Source organism: Artemia sp. Qi Xiang Cuo, chromosome 14, assembly GCF_049724085.1.
Source record: "Artemia sp. Qi Xiang Cuo chromosome 14, ASM4972408v1, whole genome shotgun sequence".
Lineage (NCBI taxonomy): Eukaryota > Metazoa > Arthropoda > Branchiopoda > Anostraca > Artemiidae > Artemia > Artemia sp. Qi Xiang Cuo.
In genome coordinates, this window is record NC_142807.1 from 21026826 (window position 1) to 21049267 (window position 22442).

Here is a 22442-nt window from a genome sequence, read left to right on the forward strand (position 1 = left end):
GCAATGCCAAAGTGCTTGTTCTTGTGGTGTGCTAATGACAAAAACATTTTTTGTACTTATAGCAAGAGAAAAAAAAACAGATGGCCATTGTTAACAGGTAAAGGCTAGTTGTGTTTTTTCTCTCTTAAAATCCAAAAAGTGGAAAAAAACACGAGATTTGAACCTACTATAAACCGAATTTATGACTATAAACCACAAACATTAAAGTGGAAAACTAAAACACACTATCAAAAAATAATCTCAACGCTCAGTGATAACAAAACATCCAAAACAGTGTTGCTAACAACAAACCAAGTGAAAATGATGGGCCGGATTTTCAAATCCGGCGTTCTTTTTTAGACACCCTCTATTAATAATGTGGTTTCTAACTAAGTATCTTTAGAAATACCGCCGCCGATTACTGTCATAGGCAAGATAGATATTTCTTATTTTTCTGTTAATTTGATTGAACCGTTTTTCTTTCTAATCCACTTCTGTTTAACCGTTTTTTTATTCATTGTTAATCCAGCAGTATATTTTTTATTTATTTATGAGATTTTATATTTAGAATTTAAAAAACCATTTTAATAGGCTAGATTCAAGGTTTTAACCTTTTTCACCTAAAAAAAACCATACAGACTTAAAAAATAAACCTTTACTCAAAAATTAGCCAAAACAAAATGTATTTCATTCCCATATAAAGAACAAAACAAACAAAAATTAATGTCAACGGAGTTTAAAACTGATTAAGAAAAATCTTGCTACACAATGCAACCTCCGTTGATGCTCTAGATACAGCGGAGTTATTATTATGGTTACATCTTCGTCAACTCACTATGCGTGTGACTGAGCTAGTCGTAAGGTCATGTTGTTCTCTGTTTATCCGCACTAGGCTTCTAGTTCCCCTACATGATTCTGCCATATATCGAGAGTGCTGCTCTAAGATTTCTACAGAAAAAAAAATTTTGCAAGAAAAAACGTTCATCTTCAAAACTTGTGCTATTTGTGACCAGATTCTTGTTACAATCAGTTACAAGGAAAGAACCATATGTTTCAGTGGCATAAATCGCTTAAAGAGAGTCGATCGACCGACTATCAACATGAAAGAAGCGATGAACCATGGTGACCTCAATAACCGGTGAACAAGGTCGTAAAATCCTTACTCACAATACCAGAATTATTGAAAACTTCAAGAAATTCCTCAGATAGAACATCCAAGAAGCAGCTTTCTGAAGCTTTGAAACGATGCTCAGACCTGTATCTTTGCATATTTGACCACAAGTGCAGTCATTCACACATGTGTCGTTGCCCTGGCCAATCAGTTCGCATGACTTCCTATCAGTCATCAATTCGAAAGCCCCTTTGCAGGATCAACTAGATGATCCAGAAGATGGCAAACAAGCATGAGCACAAAAACATGACGAAAAAACAGAGTGACAATATACTGGCGATTCCTTGATAATTTTTAACTTTACTAAAGCTTCGTTTCAAAACCCGTGGAACAATAATGTTTCAATTAATGATCAATTAAGATTTAATTTAAGATTTCGAAAACGAAAACAAGAAGAAAAATGAACGACTCTCAATTTTCTATAAATAGTCATATGGAGATGTGTCAATACGTGGTACTATGTCCTCACAAATATAGATATTTTGTGCAGAGCTATTTGGTTGTTGCAACCAATTGATTATCTACGAATTTTTGCTCAGTTATTATTTTAGCCCTATTCAAGCCAAAATTGTTGTTTTACAGCATTAATGAAAAAAAATTTCAGAAAAATAAGTTTTTCAAAGAAAAGTAAAGGTCATTTTAAACCTAAGCTCAGCAGATACAAATACCTTTTAAAATTCAAACTCAAAACTATTAAAGAATAAATGAAACCCAAAACGAACAGAAATTAAATAAATGGCCTTTACTTTTCTTTGAAAAACTTATTTTTCGGAAAGTTTTTTTTTTAATTAATTTTTGTTCGTTTTTGATTGCAAAAAATTTCAAGTTTTTAAAAATTCCTTATTTCAAAATCAAACTTTTGATTTTACTCAAGTCCAGAATCGCAAAGCTCTTATCAAAAAGAAAATATCTGGCTGACACTCTTGATCTTGTATTTATTTAAAAAAAAAAAAAAAAAAATTTCTTACGGATGTAAAGAGTGACGTTAAAATTAAAAACGAACAAAGATTACTGCTTCTCAGATTACGCAAGATGCATCTGCAAAACTAGCTGAAATAAACTGACTCGTCGAATTTTCAAATGTCCTTAGAATTCTAAAAACTAGCGCTTTAATAAAAACTGAGCTTGCTTGAGTTTCGGAGAATTAAAACTGTATGCCAAAGTCGATCCATATTATGGTCAGTGAAATAGTATTAAATACTACTAAATTAGTCTTTTATTTTGCAACTCTTAACTCATGGAATTTATTTCTCCAAAGAGAACATCCTGTTTTTGGGTTCGGTTTTGTGTTTCGAGTTTGTGCTTTTCCTGTGTCTGCTTTTCACTAGGTTGCACCTGCTGCAACCATCTGAGTGAGCTTGCTGTTTGTTTACGTTTTTTCTTATTAAATTTTGCATTCGGCTATGTTTCGAACTTTTCTCTACCTTTCATATTTTATAGATGATATTTTTTATTTTTGTAGCTACGTAGATTCAGCTAATATTGCTGGTTTTACAATTTTGGTAATTATCCCCATAGAATACTAGAAAGTTAACTTGTGAAAGCTTAGTTTTACTTTTATACCACTTAAATCATAAAAAGCAAAGTGGTTATTCATACAAATTTTTAATACTCTATTGCTATTGCTTTCCTCATCACCAATACAAGAAATAACTTTTCATTACGGGCTTCTGTCGGGAACAAAAGTCTGAAGAAAAGGAAATGTGAAGACGTCGTTTAGTTTCATTGCATTAGGAAAGGTTATTAAATTTTCTCTGGCGTCTCACGATTTGACGATACTGGATTCGAGGTAACCTTAGCTTATAAATTCTTCCCCTGACTAAAAATTGTACTTCACTTCCCTTAATTTTAGAAATATCAATACTTTCCAAGAACGTATCCCGAAATGCATCAGGAGAGGGGGTCTAAGACCCCAAATTTGGTTCTTGGTGGGAGGGGACATGAACTTCTCTCCAAAATTTAGCATAACAGCTAGACCCCGGCGCTGCATCGATGAGGGAAGACCGGTGGCCAAAAACAGCAGCGGCGGCGCGCCGCTAGTAAGATGTCGGCGGCGCGCCACCGACGCGATCAATGTTGACGGCAAACATTAATGTTTTCATCGGTCTTTCTCAAATCACAGCTTAAACTTACAAATTTACTTTCTCTACTCATTGACAGTACACTTTCATAGGATACTACACCTAGTACCGACTGGTAGCAACCAAAGTGTCAAATTCTTGTAAAAGTCTCTCACCTCCCTTCGCACTCCCTTTTGTATTATTTTTTTTTACAGCAGCCATATAATGTTCTACAAGATCCGTCTCTGCTTTAAAAAAATAATTAACTTTTTGGCATCCCTGCTTTCAATAAAAAAATTCAAGATATTATCATTTAAATATAATACTTCCCTAATCCCCCCCCCCTCTGGATACCACCTTGATAGGATACCGTCTCTGCTTTAAATTAAAAAAATAATTAAATTTTGGCATTCCTGCTTTAAAAAATTAAACCAGACGATAGGACTTGCTCACTTTAAGTGAGGTGCTGAAAATTTGGAATTATCAAAGAATTTCACATAACACCTTTTGAACAACCAGAGCCGAAGTGATGAAATGACTAGTGAGATATGGAGTAGTTAGCCTAATATCTCTGGCTCTGAGAAGCATCTAATAATAAAAGCAAGTTAACAACACCTAAATGACAGTCCCCCAGTCTTGATGCCTTTCATATCTTAATCTTGTACCCCCAATGTAGATGTTTTTTAGGCATTCAAGATGCAGCAAACGGTTTTCAAATTAAAAACTCCTTTCCTCACCTATTTCTGTTAGTGATGAAAGTTGGAAAAAGTGCTTTAGAAAAATAGAAAAAAACTTCTGAGCATTCTGAGAACTAAATAAGATAGGATAGAACAGATTGAATCAATCGGTAGAACTTTCTCACTTTAAGAGGGTGGGCTGTAAACGTCATAGTATTCCAGAAAATCTCACACAACGCCTATTGAATTACCGCAACTGACTGAGTAAATTACTAGTGGGATATCTGGTACTTAGATCAGGGTTGCCAGCTAGCCCTCTTTTCGTATGAAATACACTCTTTTTTACTTGAGAGGAGATACAGAAGAGTGAAAATCAGTATTTTTCACTTTTCGTGTGAAGTGCACTCTTTTTTTTACCTCAGAGGGGATGCGCAAATTTTTTGACTTGCTTTGAGCAAAAATCACTCTTTTGGCCTTGATTTGCATTCTGTTTAGACATCGGCAGTTGGCAACCCTGAGTTAGATTGCCTATACCACAGGCGATGTAAACAGAAAGCAAGCTAAAAACGCCAAAACGATTGACCTTCTATCCTGGAAACCTGGTCCTACTGCTACTCCTTAACATTGAAACCGCTAAGTCTCAAGCACTTTTGGGGCTTCTTGATCAAATTTGAGACATATGTCTTAACTTCAGCTGGCCTAAAGTAGTTTATGGACACAATCAAGATTACAAAGTGCAAACGTTTATTTTTACTAAATCTTGGATCAACATGAGACGACCATATAAACGTAACAAATACATCTGAAATCCGCGGATTTACCAGCAAGTAAGAGTGAAGTAGTGAAAGGACTTATCTACGTTGAAGTAGTATTTACCAGAAAACACCAGAATAATTACCAGAATATTATTACCAGAATAATTTAGAGGCAAGAGAATTTTGCAAAAGAAAAACAGCAAAAATTTAACACTGTATTATTACCCTGTTTTCAATGAAGAAATAGTTATAGGATAGGCATTAGTTGATGTTCCTGGGGTGAATATAGTAATTTTCAAGGCCAGTGTGAAACATGAGTCTTTAAAAATTAATTTACCAAGTCCACTTCTTTACATTTTTTTTAAGCTTAACATCAGTGTTGTCTAACTCAAAGTCTCTAACTCAGTGTTGAGTTTGCACAATCATAAGATTATTGCCGAAATTAAAGAACTTTAGATTCGGCAATAAAAATTTAAAATCTAAAACAAAGTTTAGCACTAAAGATTTAGCAATTAAAAGCAATGTGAATGAAATAATCAAATAAGAATTAATAACTAAATTGAAAGATTAAACAAATGAAAAATAAAGATTCAAAGACCAAAAATAGAAAAAAATCTCTTTCCCATCAAGCAATGAGGAATATTTGGAGCCTGTTTAATCAAGTTCATTCTAAAATGCCCTTGAAACCATTTTCTAGTCCCTAAAATGAAGCACGTAAGCAAACGCCCAAAAATTCTATACATTTTTTTTCCAGCACATGATTGATTCATTAAGTCATTAAATAGTAAAAAAAAAAATTTTCAACCAAACCTAAGGAGGAACATTAAAACTTAAAACGAACAGAAATTTCACGTGTATGAGGAGGCAACCCCCTCCTCAATCCTCGCTCTTTACGCTAAAGTTTGATTTTTTTGTCAATATTATTTATGAAAGACAGCTAAAACGTAAATTTGAATTTGAATAAGAAGTATTAAGCTTCAAGACTTTGGCGTAAAGAGCGAAGTATGACGAAGGGACACCCTCCTCACATAAGGAATGATTTCTGTCCGTTTTATAAGTTTTTATGTTGCTCCTTACTTTCAGTGGAAAAAACTAATTTATTTTATTTAATTTTTGACCGTTTTTCAAATCCTGCCAAGATATCCCTCAGTCCCATATAAAATTTCCCATGAAAAATTTCACCCCGAAACTTTACTCAGCATGGGAACTCTTCCCATAGAAAATCCCCCCCCCCCTTAAAAAGATTCCGTATATTTCCCAATAACAATTAATATTTGTAAGCAATGGGCGAATTGCACAACTTAGTCTTCACCATAAAAGCACTGGTGGGTCATGTCATCCCCAAACGAAATAGTTATTGGACCTTTAAACTATACTGAACAAACTGGCTAGCTCAAAATTATGATCGGATGTCTTTGGGGAAAAAGGGGCGCGGGATGGGGCTATTTACCCTCCAACTTTTTCGGTCACTTAAAAAGATATTTTAATTTCCGCTCAAATGAGCCTTCTCTCGATTTTCTAGGACCATTGACTCGATACAATCACCCCTGTGGAAAATAGACAAAAATTAATGTGCATCTATGATGTTTCTTCTGGCACAAAATACAAAATTCCATATTATTTAGATAGAAATTTGAAACCCCTTCACTAGGATTCTCTGATATGTTGAATCTGATGGCGTAATTTTTGTCAAAATCGCTTACATTTTTTCGGGCTGTTTCCCCTTTTTTCAAACATCGGGCACATTTTCTAATGTTCGTAGCTTTTGATGGATAACACTGATTTAATGAATTTTGTATATTTGAAATCAGCACAAAAAGCCAATTTGATATATTAATTGTTACCAAAATTTCTTTTTTTAGAGTTTCGGTTACTATTGAGCTGGGTTGCTCCTTACTTGCAGTTCGTCACCACGAACGGTTTAAAACCCATTAATGGCCAAGTAATCTTGACTTGGCTCTACAGTTTATATTACGGAACTGATCAAACTAGCATCTTAGCAGTTCATGTTATACAAAAAATATTTACAGACATTCTAAAACCAGAGACAAATTTTTCTCGTCTGACACAAAAAAACTCTTTGCAATTGTATTTTCTCCTGAACTAGCCTTTGAATAGTTTATGCAAAAAACTAAAAACTTATTTAGCCACTAGCGAGTTTTTCTTGTGCTCTATTTGATTCCTCGTTTGCGACGTATTAAACGCTTGGATCCCCATGTCCATGACGACAACAAACCCAAAAGGTGCAAAATTTAACGTGTATCATTCTCTACGCCTTCACGTCCTGATGTGTATTCACTTTCTTCATTTCAATTTGTCGGACACGTGTGTATGCTGCACTTCCTCCGAGGACAATAAAATTTGAGAGCCACCACAATCCGGATTTAACTTCTGAATACCAATAGGTGGCTATCACGGTTTGTGCGCATGCTTTAGCTGTGCCTGATATGTTATGTGTAAGGGGCGACGTAACCTAAAAGGAAGAAAATTCAATAATGAGCAGAGAAGAGGGAATGAGGGGGGGGGGGATAATGACATCTCACATGATATTTCCAATCCCAGCTGACAGCTATTGATACTATTGGTTCTATTGAATAAGAGGAAGGCGTGTACTCCTGATATCACCAACCGCTTTCCTACTTGACAAGAAGTAATAAAAACATAATAAATGTAATTAAACGTAATAAACGTATAACGTAATTAGTAACAAAACGTATAAAATGCATGAACGCTCGATGCTTCAAAAAGATTAAATGACGCATATAAGTATTTTGCCATCATTTCCTTCGTGTTTCAAATGCTCGAAATCCCTCAACAAAATTTTTTCCTTTGCATTTTTTGTTCTTTTCTTTTTTTTCAATTTATATGTAGTGAGTGAGTAAAATATTGAGTCCTGCCACAAACAAATCTGTACAGATTTTCACGTGGTAGGTCTGTTTGAAAAAACAGACCTACCGTGGTAGGTCTGGGCAAATTTGGACATGGAAAAATGAACAGAAGAGGAGAACGCCTTATCGAATTCTGCAGAGACAGCGATTTAGTCATTACAAACACACTGTTCAAGTACAGACCTCGCCGTAAGACATCCTGGACCTCACCGGATGGAAAAACTAAAAACTTAATAGACTACATCCTCGTGTCTAGACGTTGGAAAACGTCCGTCCTAAACACAGTCACACTAGCTGTTGGCGACTTTGACAGCGACCACTCGCTTGTCATGTCTAGGTTCAAAACAAGACTTAAAACAGCATCAAAGTTATCTCAGAAAACCCCCAAGTTTCGAGTAGATCTGAAAGACGAAAACACACGTATGACCAATATCACCATTCTATCCGAAAATATTTCGGAGCTCACGTCGAGATCTCCCCATATCCTGTCTAAGGAAGATATTGACAACTTGGAGACTAGCAGCACCAATATCATAATTGATGTCGCTCATTCCACACTGGGTACCCAAAAAAACATTCAGAAACCTTGGATAACAGACGAGATCATCTCACTCTGCGACGAAAAGCGCCAACTCACGAACAAGCAAGATAAAGAAAGTAGGGACCGATACAAGTAACTCAAACGAGCTGTTGAGAAATCCACCAGACGTGCTCGTCGTGCTTTTATTAAAGAAACGTGTGATCAATGTGAATCCGCCTTCAAGAAAGGAGACTCCCACTACATGTATAGAATAGTGCGGGAATTGGCCGAAAAGAAGGACATCAAAGCGTTCTCCCTTCTCGACGAACATGGAAACCAAATACAATCCACAGACGGAATCCGCTCTCGATGGAAAAACCATTTTAAAAGTAAACTGAATCTGGACATCCACCCAGACTCAACAATTCTCGACACTTTCCCTATAACCTCTACAGATCCAAGTCCTCCCCCTTTTCACTCTGAAATAGAAGCAGCTATCAGAGACTTGAGAACAAACAAAGCTGCCGGCCCCGATGGAATCCAGCCCGAACTGCTGAAAGTAAACTGCAAACCACTCCTTGACCTTTACCACAAAATTGCCACAGCTGCTTGGAAAAAATGTCACTTCCCCTCAACCTGGTGCGAAGCCACGATAATCCCCCTGCATAAGAAAGGCTCTAAAGCTGTCTGCGACAACTACCGCCCAATAAGTCTTACCAGCCACGCAGCAAAAATCCTCACAAGAGTCATGCTCGGGCGTATACGAGCCATTTCTTCAATGGTCATTCCGGAATACCAGGCCGGCTTCCAACCAAATAGATCAACAAAAGATCAGATATTCACTGTTCGGCAGATCATGGAAAAGTATAGCGACCTTGGCCGCAGCATCTACCACCTTTTCATAGACTTTAAACAAGCTTTTGATCGGATATGGAGAGAAGGTCTATGGCACATCCTTCTTCACTTTGGCATCCCATCCAACCTGATCTCGCTGATCAAAGACATGTATAAGAAGTTCAGTAGCCGCGTCATCACTAGAGAAGGACTTACCAAGAGCTTCAAAACCTCTACCGGAGTACTTCAAGGCTGCCTAAATCACCGGAGCTGTTCAATCTCTTCCTAACTGCAGCCCTTTCACTCACAGATAACCCGCCCGGCACCTTTGTCGGAGGAGTGGTGACAGACAAACTGGCATATGTTGATGACATAGTCCTAATAGCCGAGTCCCTTCAAGATCTACAATCTCAGGCTAACAGCGTTCACTCGTCCACCAACCTCTTCGGGATGGCAATCAACACCTCAAAAACGAAAGCCATGCGCTGTTCACGCAAGTTCGATTCACAGGTAAATCTCAGCCTTCAGCTTGGTGAAGGTATCATTGAATGGGTGGAAGGCTTCGCCTACCATGAGAGCTTACTTACTTATGATAACAACCAACTGAAAGACATCAAGAGACGCCTGACACTTGCGAACTCCAGTTTTAAAGCTCCGATGCCCATCTGGAGGAATAAGAGCCTAACAACGACTCTTAAAACGAGTCTTTTCTACTCCCTCATTAGTCCGATCGCCATCTATACCTATGAATCCTGAACGCTTAAAACAGACGATCAACGCCGCCTAGCTGCCTTTGAAACCAAATCCCTACGACACATCGCTGGTATCACCTTCCACGACAGAATATCCAACTCCAAGCTTCTCCATAATCTGAAGGTCAAATTTACAATACTGGACAAAATAAAACTACAGCAACTCAAATGGCTTGGACATACCCAACGCATGGCTAGCCCTCGTCTCCCGAAGATAACCTTCGATGGACGAGTACACGGTTCTCGACCCTGAGGTCGCCCTCCGAAGAGATGGAAGGGAAACTTTTCACCTTGCAACCTGCCACAACTCTGCCGCCTGGCCGACAACAGAAGCACCTACAGGAGGCACATCAATGAACTGGTTAAAGAAGAGGCCCCAAAACGACCTTCAAGGACGGATGGGACATAAGTCAAGTAAGTCAAGGTCTGTTTGATATGATTTTTTTTGTGAATATTGGTTTTTAGTAAATGAATTTCTCTTTTACAAAAAGTTAAGCTCCAATAGATACGTCTATCTTCCTGCAATGATTGTATACAACTTAACGAAAAAACAAAATAATTTTTAAAAACATGATCTTGCTTCACCTTCATTGCATACACAATTTTTAAACAATGATAATAGGATAATAATGCTTTTTTGCACTTTACTGAAAACAAATACATTTTAAATATTTTCTCGTTTTTTTTAACTCTATTAAATCAAAACTATCAAGACATTCAGGTATGAATATCAGTAATTTTGGTTATGACTGATTGTTTTTCATGATATGAGAAAAAAACGGATAGTTCCAGATAAGGATTGTTTTCAGTAAAGTACAAATAATGTCCTTGTCCTTGAAAGGCACTAGGAGCATCTGCCCTACTCCTCTTAGTTTCTGCTCTTTTTGATTATGCCTTGGTCATTTATTGTTATTTCTATTCGTTTTGGGTTTCATTCACTTGTACATTGTGGTTTATGGTAGTTTTACACTTGAGATTTTTTTTGACTTAATTAATACTCATCTTCACATCAGCACTTTACTTTTCTTTGGAAAACTTATTTTGTGGAAACTGTTTTTTCGAACTAATTCTAAATAATGGCGAACATTGATTATACGATTTACCAGACACTAAAAACAGTAAAATACGGAAGAAAAAACTTTTCAAGACTACACATCGCCTGCAATCGCATTGACCTCCAAATACGCTAAAAACTAAAAATTGTATTTTTTTTTCTGCTATCCCAAACAATTAGAAATTTTCAGGACCTAAACTGAAAGTGCGAGGCGATCAAAGGCATCAATATATATATAATTATTAAAATTAATATTACTAATAATCCCTAAATATTACTAGTAATTATTCAGAGGCATCAACGACAGCGTATTCGTTAATGACAACATGAAGATCAGTTACCATGATCATTCAGAAATGCGAGCAGGTTTTTATGTTGCGAGCGCCACATGCTTTCATCTTTAGTCTTAAAAACGTTCAATTTTCCAGAAAGCAGAATATTTTTTTTGTCTGAGCTCTCTTACTATGAGTTTCCGCTAAACCAGAGAACTAAGACAGGAAGAACAGAAAATGGATTGCTCAAAAAGAAACCGGACTGTTCTCAGTTTCCTGGTTAAAGATGTCTTAAAAGAAAACAGAGGTATGAATTTAGTTTGGTTTTAAGTTCAAGCAGATAAACTTGAGCTAAAATACTGTAGCGTACAATAAGAAAATGTTCATCTTGATACTTAAAGTACACAGGACAGTGAAAACCAAACCTGACTGTTTGAATTGGTTAAGTGTAAACTTAAACAACCATAGGTATCTTAAGAAAATTGGAAAAATCGGGAATTCAATTTTTAATGAAAATGATCTCCATATGCAGTTCCATAATTTTTTGTAGTTGTGGGTGCCAATAATAATAACAATAATAAAAAAAGGGGTGATAACTCAGCAATAAAAGCTAAAAATAAATGACACTAAACTGCTGAAAAATGCGCAGTTGCCATTTCAAGGTGTATTTACTTATCGGAAATCGACAGATTATTAGTTTTCGAATTTTACGGACGAAAAGCGTATTCAAATTCAGCTAAGTAGTTTTGCTAATTTATGTTCATGGTTCAACGCGGCAACACTGACGAAAATGTAGAACTACCCTAAAAACTTCGAAATTTAGAAAAAAAAACAGAAGAAAATCGTAGAAAATCACAGCCCTCAGGCATGAGTAAACCTAAGATGGATTTATGGGCATTTTTTTTTATTTAGATGTCCTTGCCACTTAAAAAAAATATATATTTACAAAGAAAGACAATAGTAGGAATGACCCTATTGATATGAAACGAACACCGTGCTGCCATCTACAATTTGGTCTAACGCTGACAGTACATAATTTATGCATGTTTTTATGGTTTTTGTCACTGAGAATGAAAAAAACAGGATTTTTCTCACTTTGATGTATTTTCATGGTTTCGTTCTGTTTGATGGTTAAGATACAGAGGGGAATGCATATGGCTTCACTTAGTGGACGAGATGTATTGGTCAAGGACTCGAGGGGGAACTAAATTTCCGAGAAATTGATTCGCATAATCGAGAGGAATTATTGATTCACAAAAGGTGAATTAATTTGTTGTTTCTAAGGGGAATTATTGATTTACGAAAGGGGAATTAAGAAACAAATATGGCTTCTTTGATCTTAGGTCTGAGGGATAAACGGTCTTTAGGTCAGAGAGAAAAATTAATATTCTATTTTCAAATATGGCTTCATTGATCCTTAGTGTCAGGAATTAGAAATGACATGACCCCACACCATATATGGGCATAGAATCCCCAGGGAGAACACAGGTGCTGCCATCTACAATTTAGTTTAACACTGACGGGACAAAATTTATTCAAGGATTATCGATCCACGAAGGGGAGAGAATTTCTGAGAATTTGATTTACATAATCGAGGGGAATGTATTGATCGACTCGAGAGGAATTAATTTGTTGTTTCAAAGGAAATTATTGATTCACGAAAGGAGAATTAGAAATGACATCACTTGTTATCTTGGAATTATGCGGGAGTCAAAAGAGATAGAAATTATATTTTTAAATACGGCTTCTTCGATCTTTAAGTCACAGAGATAAATTAATATTCTATCTAAACCATAATAGTGTAGCTAGGAGCATCTATGAGATGAAGAGATTAACGCGGTTAATGGTTTCCTAGGAATTTCAAATGTGACAGCACAGGGATGCCGAAACAAAAGGAACACGCAGAAATTACGTTTAGGGATTATTTGGGCGAAACCGTTTTGAGACATTTTAGAAGATGATTTGCGCGAAACAGATTGAGGCATTTTAGACGATGATTTTAGAAGAGGATTTAAGGGTGAAACTCTGCGGTCGTTACAATACGCAAGTTCTATTTCAGCAGTGTTGTGAGGTCCTCTACACCAACCCCAAAGGGCCCCCCCAACCCCAATGGCCCTCCGAGCCCCCAAAGGGCCCCCAAATGGCCCCCGGCCCCCCAAGTGCCCCGGGCCCCCACATTTTTCTAAATACTTTTGAATCAATTTGTTTGCATGTCGGGGTTGATGTTTCAAAGTCCAAGAATTTGTCTTTGTTGGTTTGTATATCTAAAGTGCCTGTCTTTCTCTGTTTGCATGTCTGATTCCATCTGTTTGCATGTCTGGGTTGGTGTTTGCAAGTCCAAGTATTTGTCTTTGTTGGTTTGTATATTTAAATTGGCTTTTTTTTTCTGTTTATATGTGTGATTCTATTTTTGTGACTCTCTGGTGTGTTATTTTCAAGTCTTATTATATGTCTTTGTTGGTTCGTATATATAAAATGCCTGTCTTTCTCTGTTTGCATGTCTGGGTAGGTATTTGAAATACCAAGTAGATGTCTTTGTTGGTTTGTATATCTAAAGTGTCTGTCTTTTCCTGTTTGCATTTCTGATTCTATTTGTTTACATGTCTGGGTTGGTGTTTACAAGTCCAAGTATTTGTCTTTGTTACTTTGTATATCTAAAGTGCCTATCTTTCTCTGTTTGCATGTATGATTCTATTTGTTTGCATGTGTGGGGTGGTGTTTGCAAGTCCAAGTATTTGTCTTTGTTGGTTTGAATATCTAAATTGACTGTCGTTATCTGTTTGCATCACTGATTCTATTAGTTTGCATGTCTGGGTTGGTGTTTGCAAGTCCAAGTATTTGTCTTTGTTGCTTTGTATATCTAAAGTGCCTGTCTTTCTCTGTTTGCGTGTCTGATTCTATTTGTTTTCATTTCTGGGTTGGTTTTTGCAAGTCCAAGTATTTGTCTTTGTTGCTTTGTATATCTAAAGTGTCTGTCTTTCTCTGTTTGCATGTCTGATTCTATTTGTTTACATGTCTGGGTTGGTGTTTACAAGTCCAAGTATTTGTCTTTGTTGCTTTGTATATCTAAAGTGCCTATCTTTATCTGTTTGCATGTCTAATTCTATTTGTTTGCATGTCTGGGTTGGTGTTTGCAAGTCCAAGTATTTGACTTTGGTTCTTTGTATATCTAAAGTGCCTTTCTTTATCTGTTTGCATGTCTGATTCTATTTTTTTACATGTCTGGGTTGTTTTTTTAAAGTCTAAGAATTTGTCTTTGTTGCTGTATATATCAAAAGTTCCTTTCATTCTCTGTTTTAATGTCCGATTTTATTTGTTTTCATGTCTGGGTTGGTGTTTGCAAGTCCAAGTATTTGTCTTTGTATATCTAAAGTGCATGTCTTTCTCTGTTTGCATGTCTGATTCTATTTGTTTGCATGTCTGAGTTGGTGTTTGCAAGTCCAAGTATTTGTCTTTGTTGGTTTGTATATCTAAAGTGCCTGTCTTTCTCTGTTTGCATATCTGATTCGATTTGTTTGCATGTTGCATGTCTTTCTCTGTTTGCATGTCTGATTCTATTTGTTTGCATGTATGTGTTTGTGTTTGCAAGTCCAAGTATTTGTCTTTGTTCGTTTGTATGTCTAAAGTGCCTGTCTTTCTCTGTTTGCATGTCTGATTCTATTTGTTTGCATGTCTGGGTTGGTGTTTGCAAGTCCAAGTATTTGTCTTTGTTGGTATGCATATCTAAAGTGCCTCTGTTTCTCTATTTACATGTAAGATTCTATTCGTTTGAAAGTCTGGATTGGTTTGTGCAATTCCAAGTTTTTGTTTTTGTTGGTATGTATATGTAAAGTGTCTGTATTTTTCTACTTGAATGTCCGATTCTATTTGTTTTCATGTCCGGGTTTGTTTTTTCAAGTACAAGTATTTGTCTTTGTTGGTTTGTATATCTAAAGTGCCTGTCTTTCTCTGCTTGCATGTCTGATTCTATTTGTTTGGATGTCTGGGTTGGTGTTTTGCGAGTCCAAGTATTTGTCTTTGTTGGTTTGTATATCTAAAGTGCCTGTCTTTCTCTGTTTGCATGTCTGATTCCATCTGTTTGCATGTCTGGGTTGGTGTTTGCAAGTCCAAGTATTTGTAGTTGTTCGTTTGTATATTTAAAGTTCCTGTCTTTCTCTCTTTGCATGTCTGATTATATTTGTTTGCGGGTCTGGGTTTGTGTTTTAAAGTACTAATATTTGTATTTTTTGGTTCGTATATCTAAAGTGCCTGTCTTTCTCTGTTTGCATGTCTGGGTTGGTGTTTGCAAGTCCAAGTATTTGTCTTTGTTGCTTTGTATATCTAAAGTGTCTGTCTTTTCCTGTTTGCATTTCTGATTCTATTTGTTTACATGTCTGGGTTGGTGTTTACAAGTCCAAGTATTTGTCTTTGTTGCTTTGTATATCTAAAGTGCCTATCTTTCTCTGTTTGCATGTCTGATTCTATTTGTTTGCATGTCTGGGTTGGTGTTTGCAATTCCAAGTATTTGTCTTTGTTGGTTTGTATATCTAAAGTGACTGTCTTTTTCTGTATTCATGTATGATTCTATTTGTTTTCATGTCTGGGTTGGTGTTTGCAATTCCAAGTATTTGTCTTTGTTGGTTTGTATATATACAGGGCCTGTCTTTCTCTGTTTGCATGTCTGATTCTATTTGTTTTTATGTCCGGGTTGGTGTTTGCAAGTCCAAGTATTTGTCTTTGTTGCTTTGTGTATCTAAAGTGTTTATCTTTCTCTGTTTGCATGTCTGATTCTATTTTTTTGCATGTCTGGGTTGGTGTTTGCAAGTCAAAGTATCTGTCTTTGTTGCTTTGTATATCTAAAGTACCTATACTTCTCTGTTTGCAAGTCTGATTCTATTTGTTTTCATTTCTGTGTTGGTGTTAGCAAGTCCAAGTATTTGTCTTTGTTGGTTTGTTTATCTAAAGTGCCTATTTTTCTCTGTTTGTATGTCTGATTCTATTTGTTTACATGTCTGGGTTGGTGTTTACAAGTCCAAGTATTTGTCTTTGTTGCTTTGTATATCTAAAGTACATGTCTTTCTCTGTTTGCATGTCTGATTCTATTTGTTTGCATGTCTGGGTTGGTGTTTGCAAGTCCAAGTATTTGTCTTTGTATATCTAAAGTACATGTCTTTCTCTGTTTGAATGTCTAATTCTATTTGTTTGCATGTTTGAGTTGGTATTTTGAAGTCCAAATAGTTGTCTTTGTTGGTTTGTATATCTAAAGTGCATGTTTTTCTCTGTTTGCATGTCTGATTCGATTTGTTTGCCTGTTGCATGTCTTTCTCTGTTTGCATGTCTGATTCTATTTGTTTGCTTGTCAGGGATTGGTGTTTGTAAGTCCAAGTATTTGTCTCTATTGGTTTGTATATCTAAAGTGCCTGTCTTTCTCTGTTTGAATGTCTGATTCTGTTTGTTTACATGTCTGGGTTGGTGTTTGCAAGTCCAAGGATTTGTCTTTGTTGGTTTCCATATTTAAAGTGCCTCTGTTTCTCTGTTTACATGTCAGATTCTATCCGTGTTCATATCTAGATTGGTGTTTGAAATTCCAAGTTTATGTTTTTGTTGCTATGTATATGTAAAGTGCCTGTATTTTTCAATTTGCATGTCCGCTTCTATTTGTTTGTATGTCCGGGTTTGAGTTTGCAAGTCCAAGTATTTGTCTTTGTTGGTTTGTATATCTAAAGTGCCTGTCTTTCTCTGTTTGCATGTCTGATTCCATTTGTTTGGATGTCTGGGTTGGTGTTTTGCGAGTCCAAGTATTTGTCTTTGTTGGTTTGTATATCTAAAGTGCATGACTTTCTCTGTTTGCATGTCTGATTCTATTTGTTTGCATGTCTGGGTTGATGTTTGCAAGTCCAAGTATTTGTCTTTGTTGGTTTGTATATCTAAAGTGCCTGTCTTTCTCTCTTTGCCTGTGTGATTCTATTTTATTTCATGTCTAGGTTGATTTTTGCAAGTCCGAGTATTTCTCTTTGTTGCTTCGCATACCAAAAGTGCCTGTCTTTCTTTGTTTACATGTCTGATTCTATTTGTTTATACGTCTGAGTTGGTGTTTACAAGTCCAAGTATTTGTCTTTGTTGGTTTGTATATCTAACGTACCTGTCTTTTTCTGTTTGCATGTCTGATTCTATTTGTTTGCATGTCTGAGTTGGTGTTTGCAGGTTCAAGTATTTGTCTTTGTTGGTTTGTATATCTAAAGTGCCTGTCTTTCTCTGTTTGCATGTCTAATTCTATGTGTTTGCATGTCTGGGTTGGTGTTTACAAGTCCAAGTATTTGTCATTGTTGGAGTGTATATCTAAAGTGCCTGTCTTTCTCTGTTTGAATGTCTAATTCTATTTGTTTTCATGTCTGGGTTGGTGTTTGCAAGTCCAAGAATTTGTATTTGTTGCTTTGTATATCTAAAGTGCCTGTCTTTCTCTGTTTGCATGTCTGATTCTATTTGTTTGCATGTCTGGGTTGGTGTTTACAAGTACATTTGTTTGTCTTTGTTGGTTTGTATATCTGAAGTGCCTTTCTTTCTCTGTTTGCATGTCTGATTTTATTTCTTTTCAGGTCTGGGTTGGTGTTTGCAATTCAAAGTATTTTTCTTTGTATATCTAAAGTGCATGTCTTTCTCTGTTTGCGTGTCTGATTCTATTTGTTTGCATGTCTGAGTTGATATTTTGAAGTCAAAGTAGTTGTCATTTTTGGTTTGTATATCTAAAGTACATGTCTTTCGCTGTTTGCATTTCTGATTCTACTTTTTTTCATGTTGCATGTCTTTCTCTGTTTGCATGTCTGATTCTATTTGTTTGCATATCAGGGTTGGTGTTTGCAAGTCAAAGTATTTGTTTCTGTTGGTTTGTATAACTAAAGTGCCTGTCTTTATCTGTTTGCATGTCTGATTCTGTTTGTTTACATGTCTGGGGTGGTGTTTACAAGTCCAAGGATTTGTCATTGTTGGTATCCATGTTTAAAGTGCCTGTCTTTCTCTATTTACATGTAAGATTCTATTCGTTTGCATATCAAGAACGGTGTTCGCAATTTCAACTTTTTATTTTTGTTGGTATGTATATGTAAAGTGTCTGTATTTCTCTATTTGCATGTCCGATTCTATTTGTTTGCATGTCCGGGTTTGAGTTTGCAAGTCCAAGTATTTGTCTTTGTTGGTTTGTATATCTAAAGTGCCTGTCTTTCTCTGTTTGCATGTCTGATTCCATTTGTTTGGATGTCTGGGTTGGTGTTTTGCGAGTCCAAGTATTTGTCTTTGTTGGTTTGTATATCTAAAGTGCCTGACTTTGTCTGTTTGCATCTCTGATTCTATTTGTTTGCATGTCTGGGTTGGTGTTTGAAAGTCCAAGTATTTGTCTTTGTTGGTTTGTATATCTAAAGTTCCTATCTTTCTCTGTTTGCCTGTCTGATTCTATTTTTGTACATGTCTAGGTTGGTTTTTGCAAGTCCGAGTATGTGTCTTTGTTGGTTCGCATACCAAAAGTGCCTGTGTTTCTTTGTTTTAATGTCTGATTCTATTTGTTTACACGTCTGAGTTTGTGTTTACAAATACAAGTATTTGTCTTTGTTGGTTTGTATATCTAACGTACCTGTCTTTTTCTGTTTGCATGTCTGATTCTATTTGTTTGCATGTCTGAGTTGGTGTTTGCAGGTTCAAGTATTTGTCTTTGTTGGTTTGTATATCTAAAGTGCCTGTCTTTCTCTGTTTGCATGTCTAATTCTATTTGTTTGCATGTCTGGGTTGGTGTTTGCAAGTCCAAGTATTTGTCTTTGCTAGTTTGTATGTCTAAAGTGCCTGTCTTTCTCTGTTTGCATGTCTGATTCTATGTGTTTGAATGTCTGGGTTGGTTTTTGCAATTCAAAGTATTTGTCTTTGTTGGTTTGTATATCTACAGTGCCTGTCTTTCTCTGTTTGTATGTCTGATTCTATTTGTTTTCAAGTCTTGGTTGGTGTCTGAAAGTCCAAGTATCTGTCGTTGTTGGTTTGCATATCTAAACTGGCTGTTTTTCTCTGTTTGAATTTGTGATTTTCTTTGTTTTCATGTCTGGGTTGTTGATTGCAACTCCAAGTATTTGTCTTTGTCGGTTTTTATATCTAAAGTACCTGTCTTTCTCTGTTTGCATGTTTGATTCTTTTTGTTTGCATGTCTGGGTTGGTGTTTGCAAGTCCAAGTATCTGTCTCTGATGGTTTGTATATCTAAAGTGCCTGTCTTTCTCTGTTTGAATGTCTGATTCTATTTGTTTAAATGTATGGGGTGGTGTTTGCAAGTCCAAGTATTTTTGTTTGTTGGTTTGTATATCTAAAGTGCATGTTTTTCTCTGTTTGCATGTCTGATTCTATTTGTTTGCATGTCTGGGTTGGTGTTTGCAAGTCCAAGTATTTTTCTTTGTTGGTTTGTATATCTAAAGTACCTGCCTTTCTCTGTTTGCATGTCTGATTCTATTTGTTTGCATGTCTGGATTCTTGTTTGCAAGTCCAAGTATCTGTCTTTGTTGGTTTGTATATCTAAAGTGCCTATCTTTCTCTGCTTGCATGTCTGATTCTATTTGTTTGCATGTCCAGGTTGGTTTTTGCAAGTCCAAGTATTTGTCGTTGTTGGTTCGTATGTCTAAAGTGCCTGTCTTTCTCTGTTTGCATGTCTGATTCTATTTGTTTGCATGTCTGGGTTGGTGTTTGAAAGTCCAAGTATCTGTCTTTGTTGGTTTGTATACCTAAAGTGACTGTCTTTCTCTGTTTGCATGCCTGATTCTATTTGTTTGCATGTCTGGGTTGTAGTTTGCAAGTCCAAGTATTTGTCTTTGTTGGTTTGTATATCTAAAGTGCCTGTCTTTCTCTGTTTGCATGTCTGAGTCTATTTGTTTGCATGTCTGGGTTGGTGTTTGCAAGTCCAAGTATTTGTCATTGTTGGTTTGCATATCTAAAGTGCCTGTCTTTCTCTGTTTGCATGTCTGATTCTATTTGTTTGCATGTCTGGGTTGGTGTTTGCAAGTCCAAGTATTTGTCTTTGTTGGTTTGTATATCTAAAGTGCCTCTCTTTCTCTGTTTGCATGTCTGATTCTACTTGTTTGCATGTCTGGGTTGGTGTTTGCAAGTCCAAATATTTGTCTTTGCTGGTTTGTATATCTAAAGTGCCTGTCTTTCTCTGTTTGCATGTCTGAGTCTATTTGTTTACATGTCTGGGTTGGTGTTTACAAGTCAAAGTACTTGTCTTTGTTGGTTTGTATATCTAAAGTGCCTGTCTTTCTCTGTTTACATGTCTGATTCTATTTGTTTGCATGTCTGGGTTGGTGTTTGCAAGTCAAAGTATTTGTCTTTATTGGTTTGTATATCTAAACTGCCTGTCTTTCTCTGTTTGAATGTCTGATTCTATTTGTTAGCAAGTCATGGTTGGTGTCTGTAAGTGCAAGTATTTGTCTTTGTTGGTTTGCATATCTAAAGTGGCTGTCTCTCTCTGTTTGCATGTCTGATTTTATTTTTTTGCATGACTGGGTTGTTGTTTAAAAGTCAAATATTTTTTTTTTGTAGGTTTGTATATCTAAAGTGACTGTCTTTCTCTGTTTGCATGTCTGACTCTTTTTGTTAGCATGTTTGGGTTGGTGTTTACAAGTCCAAGTATTTGTCTTTGTTGGTTTGTATATCTAAAGTGCATGTTTTTCTCTGTTTGCATCTCTGATTCTATTTGTTTGCAAGTCCAAGTATTTTTCTTTGTTGGTTTGTATATCTAAAGTGCCTGGCTTTCTCTGTTTGCATGTCTGATTCTATTTGTTTGAATGTCTGGGTTGGTGTTTGCAAGTCCCTGTCTTTGTTGGTTTGTATATCTAAAGTGCCTATCTTTATCTGTTTGCATGTCTGATTCTATTTGTTTGCATGTCCGGGTTGGTTTTTGCAAGTCCAAGTATTCGTCGTTGTTGGTTTGTATATCTAAAGTGCCTGTCTTTCTCTGTTTGCATGTCCGATTCTATTTGTTGGCATGTCTGGGTTGGTGTTTGCAAGTCCAAGTATTTGTCTTTGTTGGTTTTTATATCTAAAGTGCCTGTGTTTCTATGTTTTCATGTCTGATTATATCTGTTTGCATTTCTGGGCTGGTGCCTAAAAGTCAAAGTATCTGTAGTTGTTTGATTGTATATCTAAAGTGCCTATCTTTCTCTGTTTTCATGTCTGATTCTTTTTGTTTGCATGTCTTGGCTCGTGTTTGCAAGTCCAAGTATTTGTCTTTGTTGGTTTGTATATCTAAAGTGCCTGTCTTTCTCGGTTTGCATGTCTGATTCTACTTGTTTGCATGTCTGGGTTGGTGTTTGCAAGGCCAAGTATTTGTCTTTGTTGGTTTCTATATCTAAAGTGCCTGTCTTTCTCTGTTTGCATGTCTGAGTCTATTTGTTTTAATGTTTGGGTTGGTGTTTACAAATCCAAGTATTTGGTCTATGTTGGTTTGTATATCTAAAGTACCTGTCTTTCTCTGTTTCCTTTTACGATTCTAATTTTATGAATGTCTGGGTTGGTGTTTGCGAGTCCAAGTATTTGTCTTTGTTGGTTTGTATGTCTACAGTGCCTGTCTTTTTCTGTTTACATGTCTGATTCTATGTGATTGAAGTTCTTTGTTGGTGTTTGCAAGTCCAAGTATTTGTCTTTGTTGGTTTGTATATCTAAAGTGCATGTCTTTCTCTGTTTGCATGTCTGATTCTATTTGTTTGCATGTCTGGGTTGGTGTTTGCAAGTCTAAGGCTAGATTAAGATAGGTTAGATTAGGTTAGGTTAGACTACAAACGCACGCGTACGTTTTGCTACAGCCGCAAGCATGCATAGTGAGAGAGAAATACAAAATAGACCTGCGGGGATTTTCCGGCGAGTATAGTTAGGTTAGGCTAGATTAAGTTAGGTTAGGTTAGGCTAGATTAAGTTAGGTTAGATTAGGTTAGGTTAGCCTACGTACGCGCGCGTACGTAGGCTAACCTAGCCTAACCTAACTTAACCTAACCTAAACTTACCTAACTTAATCTAGCCTAACCTAACCTAACTTAATCTAGCCTAACCTAACCATACTCGCCGGAAAATTCCCGCAGGTCGACTTTGTATTTCTCTCTCACTATGCATGCTGGCGGCTGTAGCAAAACGTACGCGCGCGTATGTAGGCTAACCTAACTTAACCTAACCTAATCTAACCTAACTTAATCTAGCCTTGGACTTGCAAACACCAACCCAGACATGCAAACAAATAGAATCAGACATGCAAACAGAGAAAGACATGCACTTTAGATATTAAAACCATCAAATACAAATACTTGGACTTGCAAATACCTACCCACACATGCAAAAAAATAGAATAAGACATGAGAACAGAGAAAGAAATTCACTTTTGAGATACAAACCAACATATACATATACTTTGACTTGCAAACACCAACCCAGACATGCAAACAAATAGAATCAGACATGTAAACAGAGAAAGACAGGCACTTTAGATATA

The 22442-nt window shown here is 36.4% G+C and overlaps 1 protein-coding gene across 1 annotated transcript in view; it reads right to left on the reverse strand.

Annotated features, from left to right (window-relative positions):
- Window positions 1–3735: 3735 nt before the first annotated feature.
- LOC148944251 (GDP-fucose transporter 1-like) overlaps window positions 3736–22442 on the reverse strand; it is a 157815-nt gene continuing 139108 nt past the window's right edge. The window contains exon 7 of the mRNA XM_089100375.1: window positions 3736–7115. Coding sequence (XP_088956501.1) covers window positions 6912–7115 — 204 coding nt within the window. The 3' untranslated portion in view covers window positions 3736–6911. The remainder of the gene's footprint in view (window positions 7116–22442) is intronic.